The sequence below is a fragment of the Talpa europaea genome (genome assembly GCF_964194135.1).
Source record: "Talpa europaea genome assembly, chromosome: 8".
Classification (NCBI taxonomy): Eukaryota; Metazoa; Chordata; class Mammalia; order Eulipotyphla; family Talpidae; genus Talpa; species Talpa europaea.
The window spans coordinates 98,583,139-98,604,876 of NC_140075.1; the positions used below are offsets into that span (position 1 = coordinate 98,583,139).

Below are 21,738 nucleotides of genomic sequence, written 5' to 3' on the forward strand. Positions count from 1 at the left end.
CTCTCCCTTCCCTCGCTCCCCGGCCAAAAGCCAAGGAGAAGTTACTAAGAGCTAAAAAGTCTGCCGCTCACCATCCCCCTCTAGCAGCTCTGCAGGAAGAAACCCCCAGCTCCGGGGAAGGGAGGGCTGAGGCTCCTGGCTAAGGAGGCCCCCGTTGCTTTCCCCTCCCCGGCAGCGGCAGCGTGTCATGGGGAACGGCCCTGCACTGGCACTGGAATAGGTTCTCAAATACCTCGACTCAGCAGAGCCCCAGAGGACTTTGACCTCTGTGGAAAACATCTTTCCTGCCTCTAGCAAAGGATGACTGGCTAAAAATCTTTCTGCAGGCTTGATTTTGATTGCAAACAGTCATTGGGTTCCTTAGGGACCACTGGGTCACAGACGAGAGACCCAGCCTCTCCCATCTCAGAGCACTGAGATCCAGCAGTAGTGAAGCCTGGCCTGCTAGAGGGGGGGTGACTTCCATGGTTGCATTTGGGAGGAAAATTTTGACAAACTGCCTTGCCTTCGTGGGATGGACTTCTGGGACTCTGCAAAACGACTCTGCAGCCCCTGTGTAAAGTGGTTCCTACCAGCAGGCTCAGCTTGCTAGCTGTGTGACCTCAGGTGAATCACTAGCCCTCTCTGAGTGCTGGTTTTCCCCTATGTACAATGAGTTGGGGTAGATAACAGACTTTTCCTCTGGGAGTGCTCCATAGGTCTGCACTTCTCTTATGCTGAGATTTTTGAGTTGTATTAATCATCTCTTAGAATTAGAGAGGAGTTGCCTTTCTGCCCAGGCAGAGGCCAGGAAACACCCCAGATGGCAGAGAGGAAGAGGTCACAAGGCACAGGGGTAGCAACACACACCCTGTCAGCCTGTCCAGTTCTACGGGCCCAGCCCTCTGGTTTGATGCCCAGCTGGGTGTGTGTCGGGAAAATGGAAGTCAGCTGGGCAGGAGGAGGGGTGCCGTGCGGGCTCTGGCATCACCGTGCACTGCGGGGCGTGGGAGGAAGACATGTGAGCATCTGGGGACCACAGCATCATTCTGCTTTCATCTCCTACAGCATTTTCCCGTTCCCTGGAGAACTCTGGGCCAGCTTACCACTGTCCTCTTTTATAGACAGGCAGAAAACGAGTCTGTGTTGCCATCCTGGTTACAGTCAGTGGTGGCTTATATCTTTGCTGGTCTCTCTCCCTCTCTCTCCATCTTAGCTCCAAGTGAAGTTTGAAAACGCCTACTTAGTATCCTAACTCTGTAGCTGCAAAATGAAGATATAAAAGTCAATTTTTTACAAACAAACTCTGAGATGCAAAACAACCGAATCAGCTGGTCTGGTGGCCTGCAGAGAAGACAAAGTGATAAAGTGATTCTCTCCAGTGGGGATCTGAAATTCCAAAATTCTGGGGAGGAGTGAGATTTTTATGTATCCAAAAGGGTCAGAGGTGGCCATTTTTTAGAAGCTTGGTCCCAGACCCTATCACTTCTCTTGGAAGGAAGAAGGCCCAGCTGTTACAGCTGATAGTTCAACCTGTCAACAAAAGCAGCCAAGAAATCCCTCCCCGCCCCTCTCAGAGAAGCCCAGTGGTGACTCAGCCTCCCACCCCTGGGGCGTGGGGTGCTGTGGGGGAAGCTGTCCCCCCCACCGCTTCCCGAGGCAGCCCTCCCTCTCCCCCCACCCAGGCCTTCTCCTGCCTTCCCCAGACCCCAAAGTGCCAGGCAGTCAAGTGAAAATCAAACTCCTCTGAGGCAGAAAGGCACAGCTGTGTGTTTACAGCGGCTGATTCAGATCCAAATCGCACACCCTGCCAGTCTCCCGCGAGGCAGGCTGGGGATAAGCTCCGCGTGTGTGCCAGGCGGGAATCTATTTCGGGAGGTGACCTGCAGCCCTTTGCCATAACAGAGCCTTCCTCCTACCCCCACCCGCTTCAGGAAAGATATCCTTCTAGAAGGCCCTTTCACTGTAGGAGGGGCTGATGGGGTTGTGAGATTTCAGCCTGTTCCCTGTCACTCAGACAGTCACACTTCTGGTGCCTATCCCCAGGCAGCCACACGGGAACCACCCTGCCGTGGGCTCCCATCTGTGCAGTGAGAATGCAGAGGGTGAAGGTGAGTGCAGGGCCCTCAGCAGGAGGCGGAGAGAGGGCTGTACGTGTGCAGCAGGCTCAGAGGATAGGATGCTCACTTCTGCAGAGGACAGCCCCCACCTGACCTGCCAGGGGGAGCAGCAGCCTTGCAAAAGGGTCAGGAAAGAGAAGCCTCCGTGTGTGAGTCAGCCTTTGGCAGAGCAAGAATCTAGGAAGGGGACAAATCTGCCAATGCCAAGGTCAGGGAGAGGAGACCCAGCTCTGCTGTGTCCATACTGGAGAGTTAAAGTCAAAGAGCCCAAGGTCTAGGGACCTCAAGGCTATTTGATGGCCATGGGGTTCCCTCCTAAATGAGTTCTTGGGGAAAACAACTCAGAAGTCTTCCATTTTGCAAAATAGCACATGAATATGATGTTTGGGAAACACAGCGTTCTGGAAGGAGGGCAGGATACAAATCCCCACGTAGGAACCATCTGTAAAGTGTTGCTATGAAGCAGAATGCTAAATGGGGCCCCGCAGGGGTGCTGGGGAGAGTTCAGAGCCATGGGATTTTCAGCTTAGTCATGTTACCAGAAGTCCAAAGAGAGAAAGACCCTTGGGCATTTTGGGTGGCCTCCCGCCAGGTGGGGAGGTAGGACAGGTTGGAAGTATATAACTGCCCTGCGGTGGCAGGGCCCAGCTGGCATGGTTCTTCCTGGTCCCCTAACCAGTCAATTGGTTTTGACCTGATCAACTAAACGGGAACAGACCTCTTGCTATGGCATTTGGCAGGAACGTCCCACGCGCTCTGTGACAGCTCAACTTACTTGGAAGGGTGACCATCGTGACTCCATCCCTGCTCCTGAAAATACTTGTTTCCTCTCTAGTGCAAGAAGGCTGCATTGAGCATCTGTTCCACCCTCTGTTTGCCCTCAATTAGGTAAAGCAAGTCTAGTCACAGTGTCCTGATGACTGGCGAGAGGGCGAGTCAATATCTATGTCAACAGGAAGGCAGTTTCTGGTTGTGGTCCAGCCACAGCCCTGTCCTCATCAGCATCCTTTTTGCCAGCCTGGGTGACACCAATCCTAGCCAGAGATCCAGACCTGGCACTGTCACTCATTTGGAAGATGTTAGAGTCATATCTCCTTTGCGTGGGGTGATGGGTCAAAAACAATTGCATAAAATTGAACCAGATAAAACACACATTAAAAAAAAATTCGTCTCAAAAAAAAAAAAAAAAAAAAATTCGTCTCACAACAGCAGGAAGACCTTAGCTGTAAGTCAAGTGAAAGTTTCTAGGGTTCTTGTTGACTACCAGCTTAGAATAAGCAAGAACAGGGTATTTTTATGTTTTTTTTTTTAAAGCAACCTTTAGGCTGTGTTAACAGAAGTGGAATAGTCACAATTGTTGCTCTAGACTGTGCTGAGACTTGGTTCTAAACCCCATATTTTATCAGGAACTTTAACCAACCAGAGAAAAATCCAGAAGAGAGTAGTTGGGGAATCTGGAAGCCACGTCAGCTGAGGCTGAAGGAGATAAAGATGTCGAGCCCCTAAGGAGACTTGACAACCACCATGAGCTGTATTTGTGTTTGTCTTCTAGAGCGAGTGGACATTTCTGCATTGCTCTGACAAAGCTAGAACAAATGGGTAGAAGATATAGGGAAGGTCATTCTACTGAAGAATATTCTAACACTAACTACTACGTCACCTCGAGCAGCGAGCTCCGGGACGCCTTCAGAAGTGAATAGCCAAGGGGTGTGAGAGTAGCTTTCAACATTGGATTCCATCACCTCTTCCAACTGGAATCCTCTGATGCATTAAATATTTGTTAAATGGCTCCTTCTGCATTTTATTCTGTGGCTAATAAAACAGCAGTGGAAAAGGGAAATGGATCCTGTGCAGGGAGTTTGCTGAGGCTGGAGAACAAGGATCCAAAAGTCAGATGATGACACAGTGAAAGCAAGGGAGGCTGTCAAGGCGCGGGATTACTGCCCTTCACATGTCATCCTTGCCTTTTGTTTGCTTATTTTTTTAAGCCAATTGCTGCTGCTGCAGTTGAGCTCTGGGCAACAGGGTTCTCTCTGCTGAATGCCTAAAAGGAGGTCATCGAGCAGAGGACACAGGAGCCTGCTGGCACCAGGAGGCTGGGTGACTGTAGTGCAGTAGGGCTGAGCTTGAGGGGTGGGCTTGAGAGTGGTAGGGGGGTGCCCCAGTTCTGAATCGGAGGAAGCTTAGCCTGTCATCATTCCATCCTGAAAGGGTGTTTTGTAGGAAGCAGAAAAGCTGGTAAAGTCATTTTCCACAGTGCTAATGGTGGGTTCCAGGAGGGCACACTGGCACCAAAGACCTCTCGGGCTGGCCAGGTGCAGAACATGCCTGCAGAGGCCTTGGATGGAGGAGAAGTTGCCCTCCCAGGGCCTCCTCTTCTTCCCGGGCCCTTCCTCAAGGACTCATCTTCAGCCCAAGTCAGAGGCAGGGAAGGGCCCCGTGTCACATCCTTGCCAGCTGTCCTGTGAGCCTAGCGATTGCAATGACATGGCCGCCTCGCACAGGCTTCTCCAGGACTGCTTTCAACTCATCATGAGATTGTGTAATTATGGTGATTACAGCTTATGGCTTTTTTCCTCTCTTCATCTTTGGCTTTCAAATTCTTTGAGGCCTCTCATTAAACATGGTGATCCCGGTAAAGTCAGCAAAGTTTTAAGAAGACATTTTTTGAAGATAAAGAAAATCCAGTCCGAGCTGATTGTTACTATGTTTGCTCAGACAGTCTTTTAAAACTCTGTCAGGCAGAATTGGTGTCTGGATATAAGAGGCAGGGAGAGAGGGTGTGGGAACCCAGGGGGTACCCTTATTTTCACAGGGTTGGAGAACCGTTTTATACGGGGCCCCTGGTCTTTCTCAGTTGCACCAAGAGCCTGATGCATCTGCACTCTGTGCCTAATGGGAAAAGACAGACTGTCAAGCAAGGACAGAGGGCCTGGCCTTCCCATCATAGCAGATTAGGTTGGGAAAAGGAGATGGAACAACCCAACCTTGTAATCTGCAGCAAAGTCATGGGGAAATTCCCATGGTTCTTTGTCCTGGATGGATGATACTGGAAGGTTCTGGGGCATCCATAATTCTAAACATGTAAAAGAATCCATATTAGCATGTGTGAGTGACCCTACTCCAGTGGTCATAAGTTGGAAGATTTCCTTGGAAATGACACAGCTTCCCAACCCATCACATGCTAGCCCTCAATCCTGGCTTCCCTGAATTGCTTCTAGATCTGTGGAGCTTCATCAGAAGGGTGACCAAGAAAGGGTGTGAGTGAGGTGGGAGAGCCAGAGAGCCCCCCACCTACCCTTCAGCAGTTTCCCTCAGGTCTGGGGTCAGGGTCACCCCAGCACTACAAGGGGGTGCATTCTGCCCCTGCAGGAGGAAGCTTTAAGTACCCATTGTGTTTGTTGCCTGTCCTCAACCACCCAGACTGCTCCTTAGCCTCTTGGTTGCCCATTGTCTGGAGCATGACTCAGCAGCAGCCAGCATTAAGTGTTGTCAAAAACCTGGCAGTGACATGTCTCCCAGTTGCACTGTCATTCCCTACTAAAGATGACCTGTTGGCTTTGCCCCCTGAGATGTGTTCCCTTTGGGCCCCCCGGAATATAGAAAAGTGGGCAGCCTGGTGGGTACCCAGCTCTCCACCCGCTGCTGCTATAAAACCCCAACAAGTGACTCACTTGCTCCCCAGCATATGGCTCACCATGAAGCCCGCTGTGTGGGGGATGTTGGCACTAAATGTGGGCATTCACTGCAGGAGCTGTTGTTTATTGGGAGCTCCAGGGTTGTACCATGCGCATCCGTGTCATGCTGGGCGTGGCCTAAACGGTGCTTTGTTCTCCTCCAGGGCCACCTCTTAGCTGGGTGACCGGGGCAGCTCCTCTTCAGTCTAAGTTTTCTCACCTGTAAAAGGAAGATAGGAGCACACGAGGAAGTGGGGGCATCCACCAGGTGCTTAGCACCGTGCTTGTAGTACATGTGTCCAAACACAGCTCTTCCTACTGTTCTTGCCATTGTTATAAGGTTATTTGTAGCCCTTGCTTAGCTCTAACCACCATCTTTAATTTCCAACAAGATTCTGCCAGGTAGGTACCTTGGTACTTGTTTCACAGTTGAAGGTGGCTCTGTGGATATCTCATACATGACAACGTGTGCTGAGCACATTATGCATGATAGGGAGCCACTCGTGGAGCTACTCGGTACATGGTAGCTATTTTTATTGGCTTGTTTTTTTAAGTCAAATCACAGAGCTGGTTTTTCTGCTTTCCCTTGGAGTGGAAGGACATGGTGCCCAGCAGGCCAGCTTCTGCCTGTTGTCAATTTCTCAGGGCCCCTCAGCACTTCCCAGGAAACTGGGGGACTTGCAGATGTGTGGTGCCGGGAGGTGGGAGAGCCAGGGAAAGGTAGCAGACTGTCTCAGGAAGTGGCATTTACCACCACCACCCCCCCACTGGGATGCAGGAGCCTGTGAGGCTTCCTACTTCCAGACACAGAACAGGAACATGTCCCCCCCACCATAAGAGTGTGCCAGCCAACCCTCCAGATGTAGTGCCCCGCATGGCAGAAAACCTCCCTCCCGAAACGCTCACCTTCCAGCTGTCTGCCTGCCTGGAGACACCATGAACAATGCAACCTCACCAAGGCCGGTCACTCCATCTGCCAGATAAACAAAGGCATCTATTTTTTAACCACGTACAACAAAGTGGGGTTGTGGGAGGAATCAGAAGTAAGTGGCAGGTGATGCTTTGAAACCCTCGTAAACCAGACCCCTGGGGAGTATGCTCCCAGTGCTTGTAATATTGACAGAACCTGAACAGAGAGGCTATTTCCATTGACACAAATGGCTTTTTCCTGGGGAGAATTCAGGTTTTATATATATACCGAAAGGTAATGTGTTAAGTTTGCAGTGTTTGTCCAAGATTGGCATCGCAGGAGCCTGGTATAAATCTCCACAGCCAATCACGAGGCTGCATACACACCGTGCATGAGATGCTTATGTAAGTGCCCACGGTGTAAATAGCACGTGAGTGCGTGCACAGCTGTATCCACAGGTGCATGGGCTGCCGTCTGACCTGTGCCTCCATGTTCAGTGTATGGTACGTGCGTAACATACGCTGCAGACCTGCATGTGCCTCTGCGCTTGGCTTACCTACCCCTGCAGCTATGTGCATGTCCGGGCAGGGGCTCCCCTAAAGCCACAAGTCTTCATGGTTTCAGCTGGATAAGTTATTCTTCACTTCCCTTCCTAAAAACACAATTGCCTAGTGCTGCTGGCGCAGAGTCAGAATGGCCGCTGCATTTCACCCCCGAGGTGGCTTCCTTCCAGCAGTGGGTGAGTGATCCCGGCGTCCGTCTGCACTCTCTAACCTTCTTTGGGATCCTTCTGCACAGAAGGTGTAAAAAAATCCGGAGGAGGTGATCTGTTTGTCCGTGGCCTCGTCTCCACCCACCACTCATTCTCACTCCCTCATTCATGGAGAGTCAGTGGCATGTATTTTTCGGTGTCCCATTTTTACTGCCCATTTTTGTGCTCAGTTTTTCCTTCTAAGAGGCAAGGAGCTGAGGGGTCCAGAAATGGTGCTGAGCCCCTGTCCTAGAGGCACCGCACAGATGGTGTCTCTGGATATTGATCTTGTCACTCACTTCTCCAGGACCCCTAGCAGAACAGGACAGAAATGCCCACTGTCGTTTAAAGATGCTTTTAAATCCAAAGGCAGCAACCTCTGACTTATCTCCCAGATACAGCTTCCATTACCCTTCCTCTGTGGCCCAGGGCCAAGTCCTGCAGGAAACTTGGAAAGCTCACGTTTCTTTCTACATACTGGACCGCCAAGGGAGAAGAAGGCTAGGCAAGCCCCCATTTTCTGTCCCACAGGAACCAAAAGCATTGTAGCTAGAGGAAAAGGGTCTATAGGGAAGTAAGAAGTATCCCCATAGCTAGGAATTCCCTCCACCAAGTTTAGATCCAGAGAGCTCTTGAAAATGCTCTTTGACCTGACCCCTGCTGCACTTTTTTAGGGTAGAAATCCATGTCTGATAAATACCTGCCGAACTGCATTATGGTGATAGGGAGGAAAGAGAAATGAGCCAGCCCTCTTTGCATGTTTGTCAAAATGAATATGGACATCCACAGAAAGATTATGCTTTGGGGAGGTCTGTCAGAATGCATTCTGCATTTTAACCCTGAGCTGGCTTCCTCCCAGCAGTCAGTATGCTGATCACCTGTGCCCTCTGGACTCTGCCTAGGCAGCTGGCTTAACCAAGGGCATGTTTGGGGTGTACGTGTTTGCAGATGATAAGTGCCCTCAGGAGGGTGGAGTGGAAGTCCTCGTGGGTCCTTTGGAGAATCACACACTTCCAAGCAGTGATTCCTCCACTAAACTTCAGTGGTGCTCTCTCCTGTAGCCATAGTCAAGGGTCACTTGAACTTCCTGTTGGAAAAAGGTAACATCAAGTTGTTGCCAATAGCAACACAGCCAAGTCCCTGCTTCCTTGAATCTTTTGCCCTTTGCCTAATTTGAAGTGGACCATGACTGAGAGGCCAGAGTACATTGCGGGAGGAGGAAGAAAAAGAGAGGAGACAGGCGTTGTTTGATTGTATGGGCTAGTGGATGGTGTGCTCCTGAGGGCCTTTACAGCCGAATGCCCGCCTGCAGCCATTCCAGAGTCCACCAAGAACTTCCTGCAAGCTGAGCATAGAGAGAGCCGGGGACTGCTCACTCAGAATTGGAGGAAAGAAAAGAGATCCGGCTGTGAAAGGGGGGCATTTCCCCTGCATGAGGAGAAAGAATGCAGGGAAAGTGAAAATGCACAACTTGGAACGGAGGCTGGGGAGCCTGGGCATTCTGCCACCAGCATAGGGCACAGCTGCTGAGCCCTTGTCATTCCCGGCATGCCTGCCAGGTTTCAGATTTGTCCCCACACTTTGCCTGGGGGAGCCAGGGAGGAAGGTCTCCTACCACCCACCAAAACTAGCAGGCAAAGGTTGATTGTTGTGAAGAGGCGTGAGGAATACGCCCCACGAGGGCTTCCCAGCCTGGCTGGGACACCCAAACTTGCACATTTGGTTCTAATTGGAGTTGAATCTAGTTGAAGTAAGGCAGCTCTGCTGGCTCCCCCTTAGGAAGGTAAACATCACACCTGTTTCTCTCCTCCCTGAGATGGTTGCTATGGAGATCCCAGAGGCGTCAGCACCAATAACACAGGACCACAAACAGAAATGGTGGCTTCACCTGCCTGCCCAGCAGCCACTTGAAATCCACATGCACCGATCAATGGTGACCTGCACCCCACTTGCCATAGTAGGTAGAGGTTCACTTTGCCAGGCTTGCCAGTCAGAAGGTGGTACCATCCTCTCTCAGGAATCCCAATGTGATGGAGGAGAGGCAATGAAGGCAGAGTAGAAATGCCTGAGCTGGTCTTAAGTGTGCCCAAGAACTAGGCTGAGAAAATTCACTGTGTGCTGCACAAAGGGTCTCCTGGTGCGGACATTGCGGGGCATGGAGGAGCCCTTCATCCCCACCTGCCTCTTTCCTCGAGTGTAATGGTCACATACAAAGCAGGAGGTGCAAGTGTCCTGATGGCCAACCCCCTTGGCTCTGCCACGGTGCACTGTATGCTTCCAGGCAAGTCCTTGGTCTTGATTTGAGCCTGATTCCTCAGCTGTTCAGAGGGGGTTAAAGTAATATCAAACTGGCAGGGCTGATGTAGAAATGAGCGCCAATGCTGGAGAAAGCTTAGTGCGCTTCGGGACTCTCTGTGGCCTTCCGGTGGCCACTAGGAAGTATCCCTGGCACATGGTACTGGCACTGTCCCCACCCCACCAGCAGCAAGGTCTAGAGATTTGACAGGGGACGTACGGAGATGTTGATGTCACCCCATGGGGCAGGAATAAGGAATTAAAAGAGAAAATCACTGGGACATCAGGAGGTCACCCTTAATTCAGGTAGGAGGACTGGTGACCTGCCCTTTCTAAATTTTCTATTTAGAATAAGAGAAGTAGCACTGGTCCTTTGCAACGGAGGCCAGAGTGAGGTGTCTGAACTTGGCGATGGTGCCACTGACATTTTGTGGGAGTTACTTTCAGAAGATGAGGCTGCTGCTAATGTGTATAGACTGCATTTACAGCCCCCCCCCCCAAAACCTGCTCATTACACCACTGTCCAAAAGGCAGTGGGCTTCTCCAAAAGAATACTTATTTTTATTTTGCTCATATTCCTTCCTTTATAAATAGTGTAGCTGAATGTATGTTAGTTCTTCAGCCCATGAATTTTTTTATAAATTCAGATTTCTCTTTTGATTTTTGCATTTGGGTGTTTTTTAGGTTTGTGCTAGGTCTTGTTTTAAAAGTTGGATAAAGAGAATATTTTAAAACTAAATAAAATGCCCCATAGCACCTGAGAGAGATCAGAAAGCTTGGCAGGAGTAATACACACCCCAGGAAGGGCTCCTGCCCTGCAGCTGGAGCCGGCAAGGCACACGTGTCCTCCCATCCCCCAGAGCCCTGTGGCCTGCCCCTCCAGCAGTAGGTCATCTTTGGCTACCCCATAACCTGATTTTCCCATTTCATCTGTCCTGCCTCGCTTCACAAAGTTGAATAGAAGCAATGAGAGAGGGAGAGTTGAAAAGTTTTTTGAAACTATTCTATATTTAATATGAATTTCCCTACCACCTCCTGCCAGAGTATCTCAGACCCCTAAACAATCCCAAGCAAATGACACTCTCTCCCCAAAGAAAAGAGAGGACACTGAGTTGCTTGTGCCCCCTTTTAAAATTACTCCTTTTGTTTTGCTTCATGGAGAAGGGGTACCAGGGACCCTAATCTCCAGAGAAGTTGCCTGGTGAAGTTAGGCAGCTCCTTCACTCAGCAAACCCAAGCCAGAGCCTTACCTCTACACCTGGCTCTTAACCCTCCTTAGCAAGTCCCCTGAAGCCTGTGGTTTCCCCACACAGTCATCATTTATGAACTTGAGCATCATCTACTCAGAGGTGACCCCCAGTCTCCTTGAGAGGATAGTTCGTCCCTGGCACCTCCTACTTTGCACCTGCTGGGTCACTTGGCAGGCCAGTTCAGCCAAAGACCATTTTTCATTATCAAGTTTGAAAAATGCCCGTGTGTTACAACCAGGCAATCTGTGTGGATCAATGGAGACTAGAAATAGTGTTTCCAAATTAGTTCTATTGCAAGTTCTAGTTCCCCCAGCAGAGAAACCTGGCTTGCTCCTATACTGAAGGGGGAAGCATTGAATTTAGCCTGAAAGCAAAGATATCCCAGCAACTGAAAAAGAGCAAGAAGTGGGAAATTTCAAAGCAGAGATATGATAACTGAGATTTTTTTTTTCTAATCTTTTTTCTCCCTTTTGCGGTTTAATTACATACGGCAAAATGAACAGATCTAGATTGTGTGGTTCAATGTATTTGACAAATGCAGGCACCCCTGTAACCTATGCCCATCACCCTAAAAATATCCTTATGCCCCTTTCTAATCTCATCCTTTTCCCCTGTGGACAACAGTCGATTTCTATCCCTGTAAGTAGCCTGGATTTTGACTTGCTGCACCTGAGATCTAAAAGTTTGGTCTTAGACCATCTGGGCAAGTCAGCAAGAGAATCTCACCAGCAGCTCCGCGTCCTGGCCTCCTGTCACATTGAAAAGGGCCCTTCTGAACCCCTAGTGTTTGGTTGGCTCCTTGCTGCCCCAATATGCCCTTTAACCCCGGGGGGCGACTCTCTGAGCCACAGCCCTTCTCCCAGCCAATGACTTTAGCATCAGTCTCCCAGGTAAGTAAGTGGCGAGAGCTCTTGGCAACCCAACCGTGCATGCTTTGTTGATTAATATCTGGAAGTGCAGTGCACAGAGCCACAGCATGTCAAGCAGCATGTTGATCCTTCTTCAAGCGCCACACAAAAGGGAGCTATTCCTTTTGTGCCTTTCCTTTTGGAAACAAAGGATTCCATGACCACCTTCTTCCAGGTTTCTCGCTATCAAGATGGCCACAGAGTTGAAATGACTAGTTAGGATGGAGGGCGGAAATTGGATGTGTGGGTGTTTGTGAGCCCAGCACTGAGCTCATGGTCCATGAAATTGAAGGATCCCTAATTCTATTGGATTAAACTTTGCCAAATATTTCAAAGGTGAAAAAAGTATGTTGTCTGTGTGCAAAGCTTTGGTATCTCTGGAACATACCTTCTGCAGCTCAGTTTTTAATCACTGCATATTTTTTCACTCGGACAAAGGCTGCCTGCTAATAGCCTTTTCAACCACCTTCGGCTGCTTCGCTCAGCTACGCCAAAGCCTCAGGCTGAGCTTGGCTGCAGTTTCCTGGCACAGTGACCGGTTCCCAACTGACCGGCACTAAGGAACATCGCACATTCACAGTCTGAAAAAAACTGCTTCCCCTGTAACTATGCAACATGCCAGGCAGAGACAGAATTACCACTCCCCATTCCTTCAGAATCATTCAAACTGGAAGCCTGGTGGAGTGGGGTGGGGTGAAAAGGAGAGAGAGAAAGAGAGAGAGAGAGAGAGAGAGAGAGAGAGAGGATAGAGCCCCAGGGGGTGGGGGCGGGGGGGGGGGGAGTTCTCTGGGGCAGAGCAGGTAGCTCCCAGCCAGCCCCCGCACCTAGACTTGGGACAGCTCATCTCTGACTGAACACAGGTAGCTTCTGCTGTCAGATTTCACTTTGATCCCTGAAAACTACCGGAGCCTCAGCTCTTCAGAGGTGTCAGCTGCTGAGCCAGTGTGATTGCAGGATTTCTTCCCCAAAGCCGGAGGCCAGGCATCTCGCCATGCCTGCATCCTGCATGAATAACTGCTTCCATCCTCACCCGGGAGGTCACCGTGTAGCGCGGACAGATTGCAAGTTGGGCTGAGCCGCCTCCCGAGCCAACCTGAACCCGCATAACCTCCTTGAGCAGCAGGACTGGCATTTGGTAATGCGTGAGTGCAGGAACGGGGAGAGAGAGACAAAAATGTGAAGGAGCACCACCTGGTTCGCTGAGAGGTTGGGAACAATGTCAGGGTGTCTTCTGTGTCAGCTGCACCCCCCACCCCCAAGTTGTGAGAATTGAAAACAACTAGGGGGAGGGAAGGGGCAGGTATTTGGCTGGTCACAGGTCCTGGAATCAGAGCTATGAGGCTGAGCTCCAGGATTTAGACAGGAAGAGATTAATTAGCACCTCTGAGCCCAGCCTAGCCCATTCTACAGACCCGGGAGGGGTGGAGGGTGGGTCCCCTCAAGGCCAAATTCCCCCAAAGCTAATAGACAGACACACAATCCTCCAGAAATAGACACTCCAACCTCCCTCAACCCATGGCCCCCTCTCCAGCCAAAGTGACCTCACTAATGAGAGTGGAGCTGTAATGAGGGCTTGGATGCCTGGTAAACCTCACCTTCTTTGTCTCTGGGTTTTTAACATCCCCACTGGCAGCGGAGTGTTACTCAGAAGCCGGGTGATTTCTTTTCTCATATCGCTAGCTACATCAGAGCCCCAAATGCCATGTGTGGCAAACCCGGAGCCTATCTATTTGGGTACCCAATATGTAATTTCTGGCCCTGGTGGCACAGAGATGGAAGGAGAGAGGGTAGTTCATATTTGTGTGCAGCAATAAGCGGCACCCAAGTGCAAAGCGTGTCCTTGAGCAGGTATGGCCATGGGTACGGGGAACGGGGAGGGGTGTTAGAGTTCTCCAGCTAGGAGGTCCCTAGTCACATCCACTCCACAGCTCCCCAGAGACCTCATACACCACCACCACCACCACCACCACCACCACCCCCAGGCATCCAGCCTGCAGGCCTGCACCCAAAGGTGCAGTTCCCAGGTAAACCAGCCAGGTGACAAATGCCCAGGTGCCATCTAAGAAAAGGCATTCCAGGGAGTGATGGCTGTGAATGTGCCTGAAGCTCCAAATGAGGGCGTCTTTGAAGGTCAGTATCTGCTGGCCACCGGCGATGGTCATGCCTAGGCTTCTCTACATGCAGCTACAGCCATCCTGGTTTCAGTGATTTGCAAAGACTGGCATTGCAACCCTATTGGATTGAAAAAAAAAGAAGAAAAATCTGATTACAAAATCCTGAGCCTTGTAGAGAGGTGTCCTGCTGCAGGCTAAGTTTAGTGTAATTGAAGATTCAGAAAAGGTTGCTGATGGGGAGATTTTGTGTGCACATGTGTATGTTTTTGTAAGACAGGGAAGAAAAAAATGTTTTGTCTCACTAGTGAAATTGGGAATGAAAGGAGAGGGTGGAAAGAACAAGGAGAGGTAGATGCAGACTTTCCAAGAGCTCCTGAATGCAATTCCATTTCTGGACATGCTCCCACCCTTGCCACTGGAATTCTCAAAGTCAAGCTGGTCCCGTCCCTCCATTGAGAGCTAAGCCAGATGACACATTGTCCTGCATCCAGCAAGCTCACAGCCCTGTTGTTTGTCTATTAGTTATAGCCATTATCCATCAATTCATCAATCAGCAGGTTTACTGCGTACTTCACAGGCTTACGAAAGGGATCAATTTTTTTTAATTACATCCAGCTCCCACGAAGCCAAGTCCGGTAAACATGATGAGCCCTCATACCCCACTTGAAAATGAACATGAGCAATTGCTGGCTCTTGCAATCCCACACTACCCAGGCCGCCCATGCAGACCTCAAATCACGTGGTGCCCTTTGCAGATGGTGATGGTGTCTCTGACCTGCTGTCAATATCAGGATGGGCTTTGACTGTTTCCTCAGACACGGTGATCAATCTGCTCGGGTCCAGCCACACTCCCAGGCCCCTGTCTGGTGCTATGGATTTCTGAAGTGGGTGAGCAGGGAGCAGGCACAGATTATGTGAAAGGAAATAAGCTGCTCATCCTCTTCATCTCTTCCTGGGCACCCGGTATCATGTCAGAGGCTCCTCAGCCAGCTCCTCCTGGGCATGGGAGCAGTTGGTCTCTCTCAGGACCTCTGTGCCTCACGCACCAGGCCTCACAGTCTGGTACATTATTTTTAGTTTTCGGAAAGAACTACTTTAGAGGTTGGGTGTGAAAGGTGGGTAGGCTTCCTGATAGAGTCACAGCCTTAGCTGGGTGCTGTGGATGGGAGCCAGGAAAGCAGGAGATGATAGGTGTGTACTGCCCTGGGTCCTGTGGTGGCACCTGGTCACTAGCCCAGGCTCCAGGGCTCAGTAAATTCCCCCATACTTTCACCTGTCCCAGACCAGACATCAAGAACACTTAAAGCCTGTGTTTCTGTCCCGAGGAGAACTTTGTCCTGCATTTCAAGCCTAGTTAGTTCTTTTGGCATTCTTAAGCCTAGTTAGTTCTTTTCTAATCACCCAGATCTTTAGCCATCATCTATTTGAGTCAGTCCACCCTCCTGGTCTTATTATTTCCCAAACCATATTATTCTTCCTCGCTTGAATCAAGTTCAGGGCAATCCACAAACATTGAGAGGCTGTCTGGTTTGGGGTAAGTAAAATTTCCTCACCCCAAGAAGAGTCACCACACAGCCTGGCTCCCTGACCAGCCCCCCAAGTCTGATCGCCCTGACGCTTTGCTGTTAAGGCTCCCAAACCCATCAGTCATGTGGGCCAGTTAGCTAGGTCGTTTGGCCTTTGTGGCTGATGCAACAATTAATTCACTTATCTGGCTCTCTGTCTCTGTCCCTGTGTGTGTGTGTGTTTGTGTGTGTGTGTGCATGCACTTGTGTGTGCCTCTCTGTCGCCTGTCTCTGCAGGGAAAGTCGCTGGCGGGCAAGCGCCTCACCGGCCTGATGCAGTCCTCCTGACGGTCCCCAGCCCAGGGCCCGGGCCCGAGGACCTCGCGGGCAGGCGGCGGCGTTCCACCTCTGCAGACAGAGTTTCCCTACGGGGAGATTTGGTCACTGTGAAAGAAAAAGAGTGATGGCAATAAAGGGCATTGGTGGGAGACACGGTGGGCAAACAGAACGGGGAGACCAGAAAGTGTCCACAAGGCCTGGGGTCGGGCCGCTTGAGGCCCCTGTTTACAACCCTCACTTCCTTGTACAGTTGTGCTCCGACACCCCGGTCTCTGAGAGGTCCTTGTCCCTAACCCATTCAGAGGAGGATGCTCGGAGCTCCTGGTGTGACAATCACTCGAGATTCTATTCTTATTATCATCGCTCCTCCCCCTTCGGGGGGATCATGCCTTCCAGCAAACTCAAGAGGGACCATCTGGCCCTGAGCACACCCAGTATTAAGCCCCCTCCCCACGGCCTCTCTGGTGCACCCACCTTAGTTGCAGCCACTGTGTCCTGAGCACCTCCTGCCTCCTCCCATCTCTGTGGACGCCCCACGTAATGGCTTGGCGCCAAACGTCACCCTCATGTCCCACCGTGTCGTTGGCCCTGAGAGGCCTCGTGGATGGCTTCCTCTCAAGTCCTTCCAGCCTCCTTTGAGGCCAGCTCTCGAAGAGGTCTCGGCGGGCATGGTGGCTGCCCTGTGGTCCTGTCAAATCTCTCAAGGGTCCAACACCAGAGGAAACACCGGTGTGGATGAAAGAGCTTGCTGTTTCACAGCCATGGGGGTTCTGATGACCACCTTTTAAAATTTTATTATTTCGTAAATTATCCTGTTTGTGTCCCTGCTCCTTGGTTTGTTCCCTCATGTTTTACTCAAAATAAACATGGCCATGAACTTGGGGGCCATTCCACTCCGCAGCCCCGGGTGGAAGCTGGGAGGGCTCCCGGCCGAGGGGAGGCTGGGTGGCAGGGCTGGCAGCCCCACACCTTCCTGGCGGGCATGGCCTATCTTCATGTTGGGAGCTGAGGCAGAATCTGCTATGGAGAGACCAGCCGGGCCAAATGGTTCTCTGGCAGCCCAGTGGAGGCATCCCACCCAGCAGTGCTGGGAATCGAGGAGGAAAGCAGACTCTGAGAACAATCTACAAAGACCCACTTGTATTCCCTGCGTGTGTGTGTCAAAATGGCTCTCCGCCAAACCGGCTGTGAGGTAATATATGTGAAGCACCAAGTCAGGTGCCTGACGTGTAGTTGGTGCTTAGCAAATGGTAGCTATTACTCTTCTCATCGTCACTGTCCTTGTGACTCCCAGGAGCCTTTGGACAGAGCGGTATTAAGTGACATGTTTTTGAATTCAGACGCTCACTCCCCCATCTGCTGTGACTCCTCCTTGGGTCTATTTTTGGCCATAGGTGGAAAATATCCCTTGGGAGTACATAAACAGACAAGAGAGAAGCCCAAATGTGATCACTGGCCTTTCTTTACTCACGCAGGCAAATTCCCCAGCTGGTGACCAAAGGCTCATAAGCTTGTTTGCAGACCCTGCCTGCTAGGTGTTCCCCTGAGACCGCCTCCATCCCCCACCTCCACTCCCTGCCACCCATCTGCTTCAGGAGAGGTCTGTCCCCATGGCACCAGCCTTCCCTGACTCCCGGGGGAGCCACCATGGGCGTTACCAGGCCCAATTAGCGTCACCCCACGTGGTTTCTTGACCACCACCCTCAGCCTCCCCCATGGGCAGTAGTTGCTCTCTCAGTGAGGTGCAGAGGAAATTAGAGAGATGACATATGTTGAGTCCTCAGAGGAACTCCAAAAGTGGCAATACAGACTCGGATTCTTGTTGGAGACTCCCACACCCTCGGTCCACACGACCTCACACAGCCCGGCACTTGGCAGACACCAGGAACTAGATGATGAGTCAGTGAGAGAAAGGAAGCCCTGTCCCGCATTGCAGGGTCTGTTGACTCCTCCGCTCCTGATTCTACCCTTTGTTGTTTTTTTTTCAATCCCCTTGCACTTTCACCCAGACTTCTTGTCTCAGAACCAAGTTGCAGTCCAAGTTCTTTGCCCACAAGAAGCTCGCCTTGCCTAGGAGCCCCAGGTTGTGCTGGCATGGAGGCACAGGGTATGTGGACAAAGCATTTTCCAGAACAGCAGGCACCTCTGAGCCCTCACTTGGCCAGAGCCTGCACCTGGCTGTTTCTTGCACCTTCCCCATGGGCTGCAGGCAGAGCAGGGTCAGCTCCTACACTCCCAGCTGCTGAATGATGCTGGCCTGAAAGTTGGCCTCATCCTGGGGGTCCCCAAAGGACCCAGCCAGAACCAGGTGGACTGTGGCCATGAGATGGAGCAGGCTGGAGGTTTCCAAACACCTCTGGGGACATCAAAAGGGAAGTCAGGCCAACAAGCTCAATAGATTAAGGGCATTTCAGATGCTTTCAAGCCCAGAGCAATACCCCCCATCCTACCTCCCAAGAAGACAAGCTCAGTCCTGTGACTACCATCATGTGCTCCCTGGTAGATCATGCCAAGAAGTGGGGGTGTCACAGGGTTGGTCTGCCCAAGTTAGACAGTCCAAGGTCAGTCTACCACGCAGACCTTAGCCTGTAAGCATGCTTAGCAAATCTGCTCTTGCCTGGCCCCCACTGGCCTGGTCAACACAGCCAAAAGATAAGAACAGTTTAGACTTTTGAAGGCAGTTCAGCAGCAAGACAGGCAATGTGTTTCTGCTCTGCCCTACCTTAGCTGACCTGACTGGGGATTGTCCCTGGAATTCTTCAGATGAAGGCTCACGGGGAAGAGGTCATATTGACCAAAGCATCAAGGCAGCCTTAGAAATGACCATCTACCTATAAGATCAGACACCAGGCAATGGGCATCTGACTAAATAGCCTTGCCTACACAGGAAAAGTAAACTTTCTAAGTTGCCTGTATAAATGTCCAGCAGCAGCCACTGGCCTGACTAAAGCAGCAGGAACTCTGGGCTGGGGAGAGGGCGCCTGTCCTTCCAGAAAGTGAGGCTGTGTTCTACTAAGAATGTGCCCAGCAGGGCCTCGGGCCCCGTGCAGGCTGCCAGACTGTGCTCCAGGCCCCCCAATGTGAAGCAGCCCAGGGCCAGACCAGCTCCCTGAGGGATCGCTCAAAACTCAGAGATGTTTCTAGAATCAGTGAACATAGGAGACAAGTCCCAGCGGCTTTTTCCTCTGGTGGGATTTCTGGTGTGTTCAAACTACCTCACCAACAGGGCACTGAAGTAGGATTCTGCCACCTGTCTGGCCACTGGGCTTGTTGTGGAAAGTTGATGTTTTCCTAAAATATACCCTCTTCCACTCAGCTCCCAATGCAGGGGCTGCAAAAGCCATGGCTAGGAAGCCCTTCCAGAAGCTAGAATGGATTGCAGGTTGATCTTTGGGCCTTGCAGAATATATTGGAGGAAGGTGTTCCAGCAAGGTCCAGGAGCCAGAAAACCTGGCTGGGGTGGGGATGTGGGGTCAGGGAGAGGACAGTGTGCTCCCAGCCTCCAAAGGGGCTGGCTGAGTTGAGTATGTAGCACAGACCATGTGTGGCCTAGTTGAATAGTGGCCAAATGAATCCCTGATAACTCACCACAGGACCCTCTAAAGAGAGGCCTGTGCTTGTGTAACCATGGCAACGGCAGACGCCAGCAGCCTACTCATTAGTACCACCCAGTGATAAGGCATCCCCTGGGCACAACCCTGGGGCCATAAAGTAGCAAAGTAGCAAATGTAGCAATAAGGGGCCCAGGGCTGTAAAGAGACAGGGTCCAAATGACCCCACCTCAGCCCTCTCCCCAGCCCCAACAAGGGCTCAAGCCAACTGTCAGCTGTCCGGGGAAGGAGGCGCTCCATGTCGAGGGCTCCTGTTATATTCTATGCCCACTCACTGCATGATCACGGACACGTCAGAATGGCCTTCTCATAGTGCATGTGGTTCTTACTAGTTTATTTTTCTGGAATTTGGGGATTGGACCCCAGAACCAAACATGCTGGTACAGTCTGAAAATAAATGACTTGAACCCACTGTAATCTAACAAATGCTGTGTGACTCCTTGGCTTGGGGGTTTCTTGGGCAGGATTTTCCACTAGGAAAATGTCTATCATCACACGGCACTCTCCACTCCCACGCCACTAAAACACACACTCAGATACACACACACACACACACACACACATATGCACACAGACTTTCGCCCTCCATTCCCAAACAGGACCTAGATGGTTCAGGAAAGTCAGCTTTCTGGGGTGTGAGATCCACTCTGGGAGATTGGGACAGTGGCGTCACCAGAGGTTGAAGTCCCTGACTCTACCCAGGTCTCCTAGCTGAGGTCTTCATGCCCATTTTCTGTGCTCAGCCACAAAGCCCAGAGGCCTGACCAGCATCAGCAGTGGGCAGACATCACTCTGATGCTGCTGAATCAAGTCCCAAGGTGGAAGTCTGCTGCGTACAAACAGCACTCCTTACAGGGAGTCATGGTTTCCTGAGAGATAGACAATCTCATCTCCCACTAACACCAACGCAGGCGACTGTGCGAGCCTGGAAGTCAGGCTGACGAGAGGAGGAAGAGAACACGGGGGAAGGAACCACACGACTGTCAATGCCTCTGTTAACAAGGGGGCTGACACCCTGCAGCTTGCTTCAGTAGCAGAAATGTTCTCCCCAAAGTAGAAATGATCTCAGAGGCCTGGGAAGAGGTTCTCAGTCACACTTGCCTGGGAAACAACTTGTCTCCCAGCCCCTGGCCACCCCCAGAGCAGGATTTCCTGTCCCGAGAGGTCAAAGTCAAGGTCACAGCTGCCACAGTGCCCAGAGTGTCATGTCCACAGCATATCCCGCTGTCCGGTCCTGGCCCACCACGAAAGAGCCATGCTTCCCTGTCTTCTTTGATCATGGCCACCACCTCCAGGGCCCCTGGAGCTCCTCCTACCAGCTGAGCCATCTGGCTTGTTTCCAGAGTCTTTGTTTAGCAAGCTGGCACTGTGCACGCGAGTTCTGCTGACCACTGAGAGCTGATCTGTGGCAAGGCCAGCGTGGAGGTGGGGATGTAGCGCTGCCAGCTCTAGCACCGAGTGCTCTGCTCACCCAAGAATGTCTGACACCCCTCCCAACTGCATCCTCCTCTCAAAAAGACTCTGCCCTCTTTTGGAGACTTCCAGCATGAAGGGCATGAGACTGTCCCTTCCCTTGGAGCCAGCTTCTCAGGACTGGTCTGGCAAAGGGCAGCCTCCAACACGGAGGCTGAGCAAGGCAAGCAGGAGACCCTCTGTGGGGCACATCCCTCCGGGTGCGGAGTTCCGCTGGCTCGCTTTCCCTCAGTCTTCCTTCCCTGGCAGATGCTCCAGCCTGAGCTCCTGACTCTCCTTAGGGGACTTCCAATGCCCATGGATGGGCCCCTTGGCCTGCACCAAGCCACAGTGCTTAAGTGGGGGCTACAGTATCTCATACATGGAGGGGCAGGCCTGCTGAGGCAAGGTGAGGCTGCAGGTCTGGCTCATGTTAAAGGACTCAGGTGGAAAATGCAGCTTGGCATGAGCTCCACTGGGAGCAGAGCTCTGTTATGCTCCTGATCCCTTATAGCACAGGCTCTGCCTGCTCAGAACCAGGGCCTAGCCTGGCCAGGTCTGGCTTATTTCAGTGGACAAAACAGAGAAACAGCACTTGATTGGAGAGGCCCAGCCACACACCTCAGTGTAAGTCCTAGATTCCACAACTAAAACAGGGGTAAGAATTTCAAAATCCTATGGTTGTTGTAAATTAACACAAAAGGCTAGCCTGTGCCTGGCAAACAGTAAGTGCTCATGCAATGAGTGTGGGATCAGATATGGCCGCAGCTGAGACAGTCACTGAGAGGCCATGAATCCCAGCAAATCCCTGCTGGGCAGCTTTCCCC

General features: G+C 51.4%; 1 protein-coding gene across 9 annotated transcripts in view; it reads left to right on the forward strand.

Moving 5' to 3' along the window:
• The window catches only part of RGS6 (regulator of G protein signaling 6), a gene marked incomplete at both ends in the record, with an annotated part of 422,024 nt that extends 406,051 nt beyond the window's left edge, over positions 1 to 15,973 (forward strand). For 5 of the 9 annotated variants that reach the window (XM_084240517.1, XM_084240519.1, XM_084240521.1 and 2 more), the window contains one exon: positions 15,807 to 15,857. In XM_084240517.1, coding sequence (XP_084096643.1) covers positions 15,807 to 15,857 — 51 coding nt within the window. Of the gene's footprint in view, positions 1 to 7,358; positions 7,426 to 15,806 lie in introns of all 9 variants that reach the window. The other 4 variants (XM_084240513.1, XM_084240516.1, XM_084240518.1 and 1 more) reach the window with 1 other exon arrangement.
• Positions 15,974 to 21,738: the final 5,765 nt, after the last annotated feature.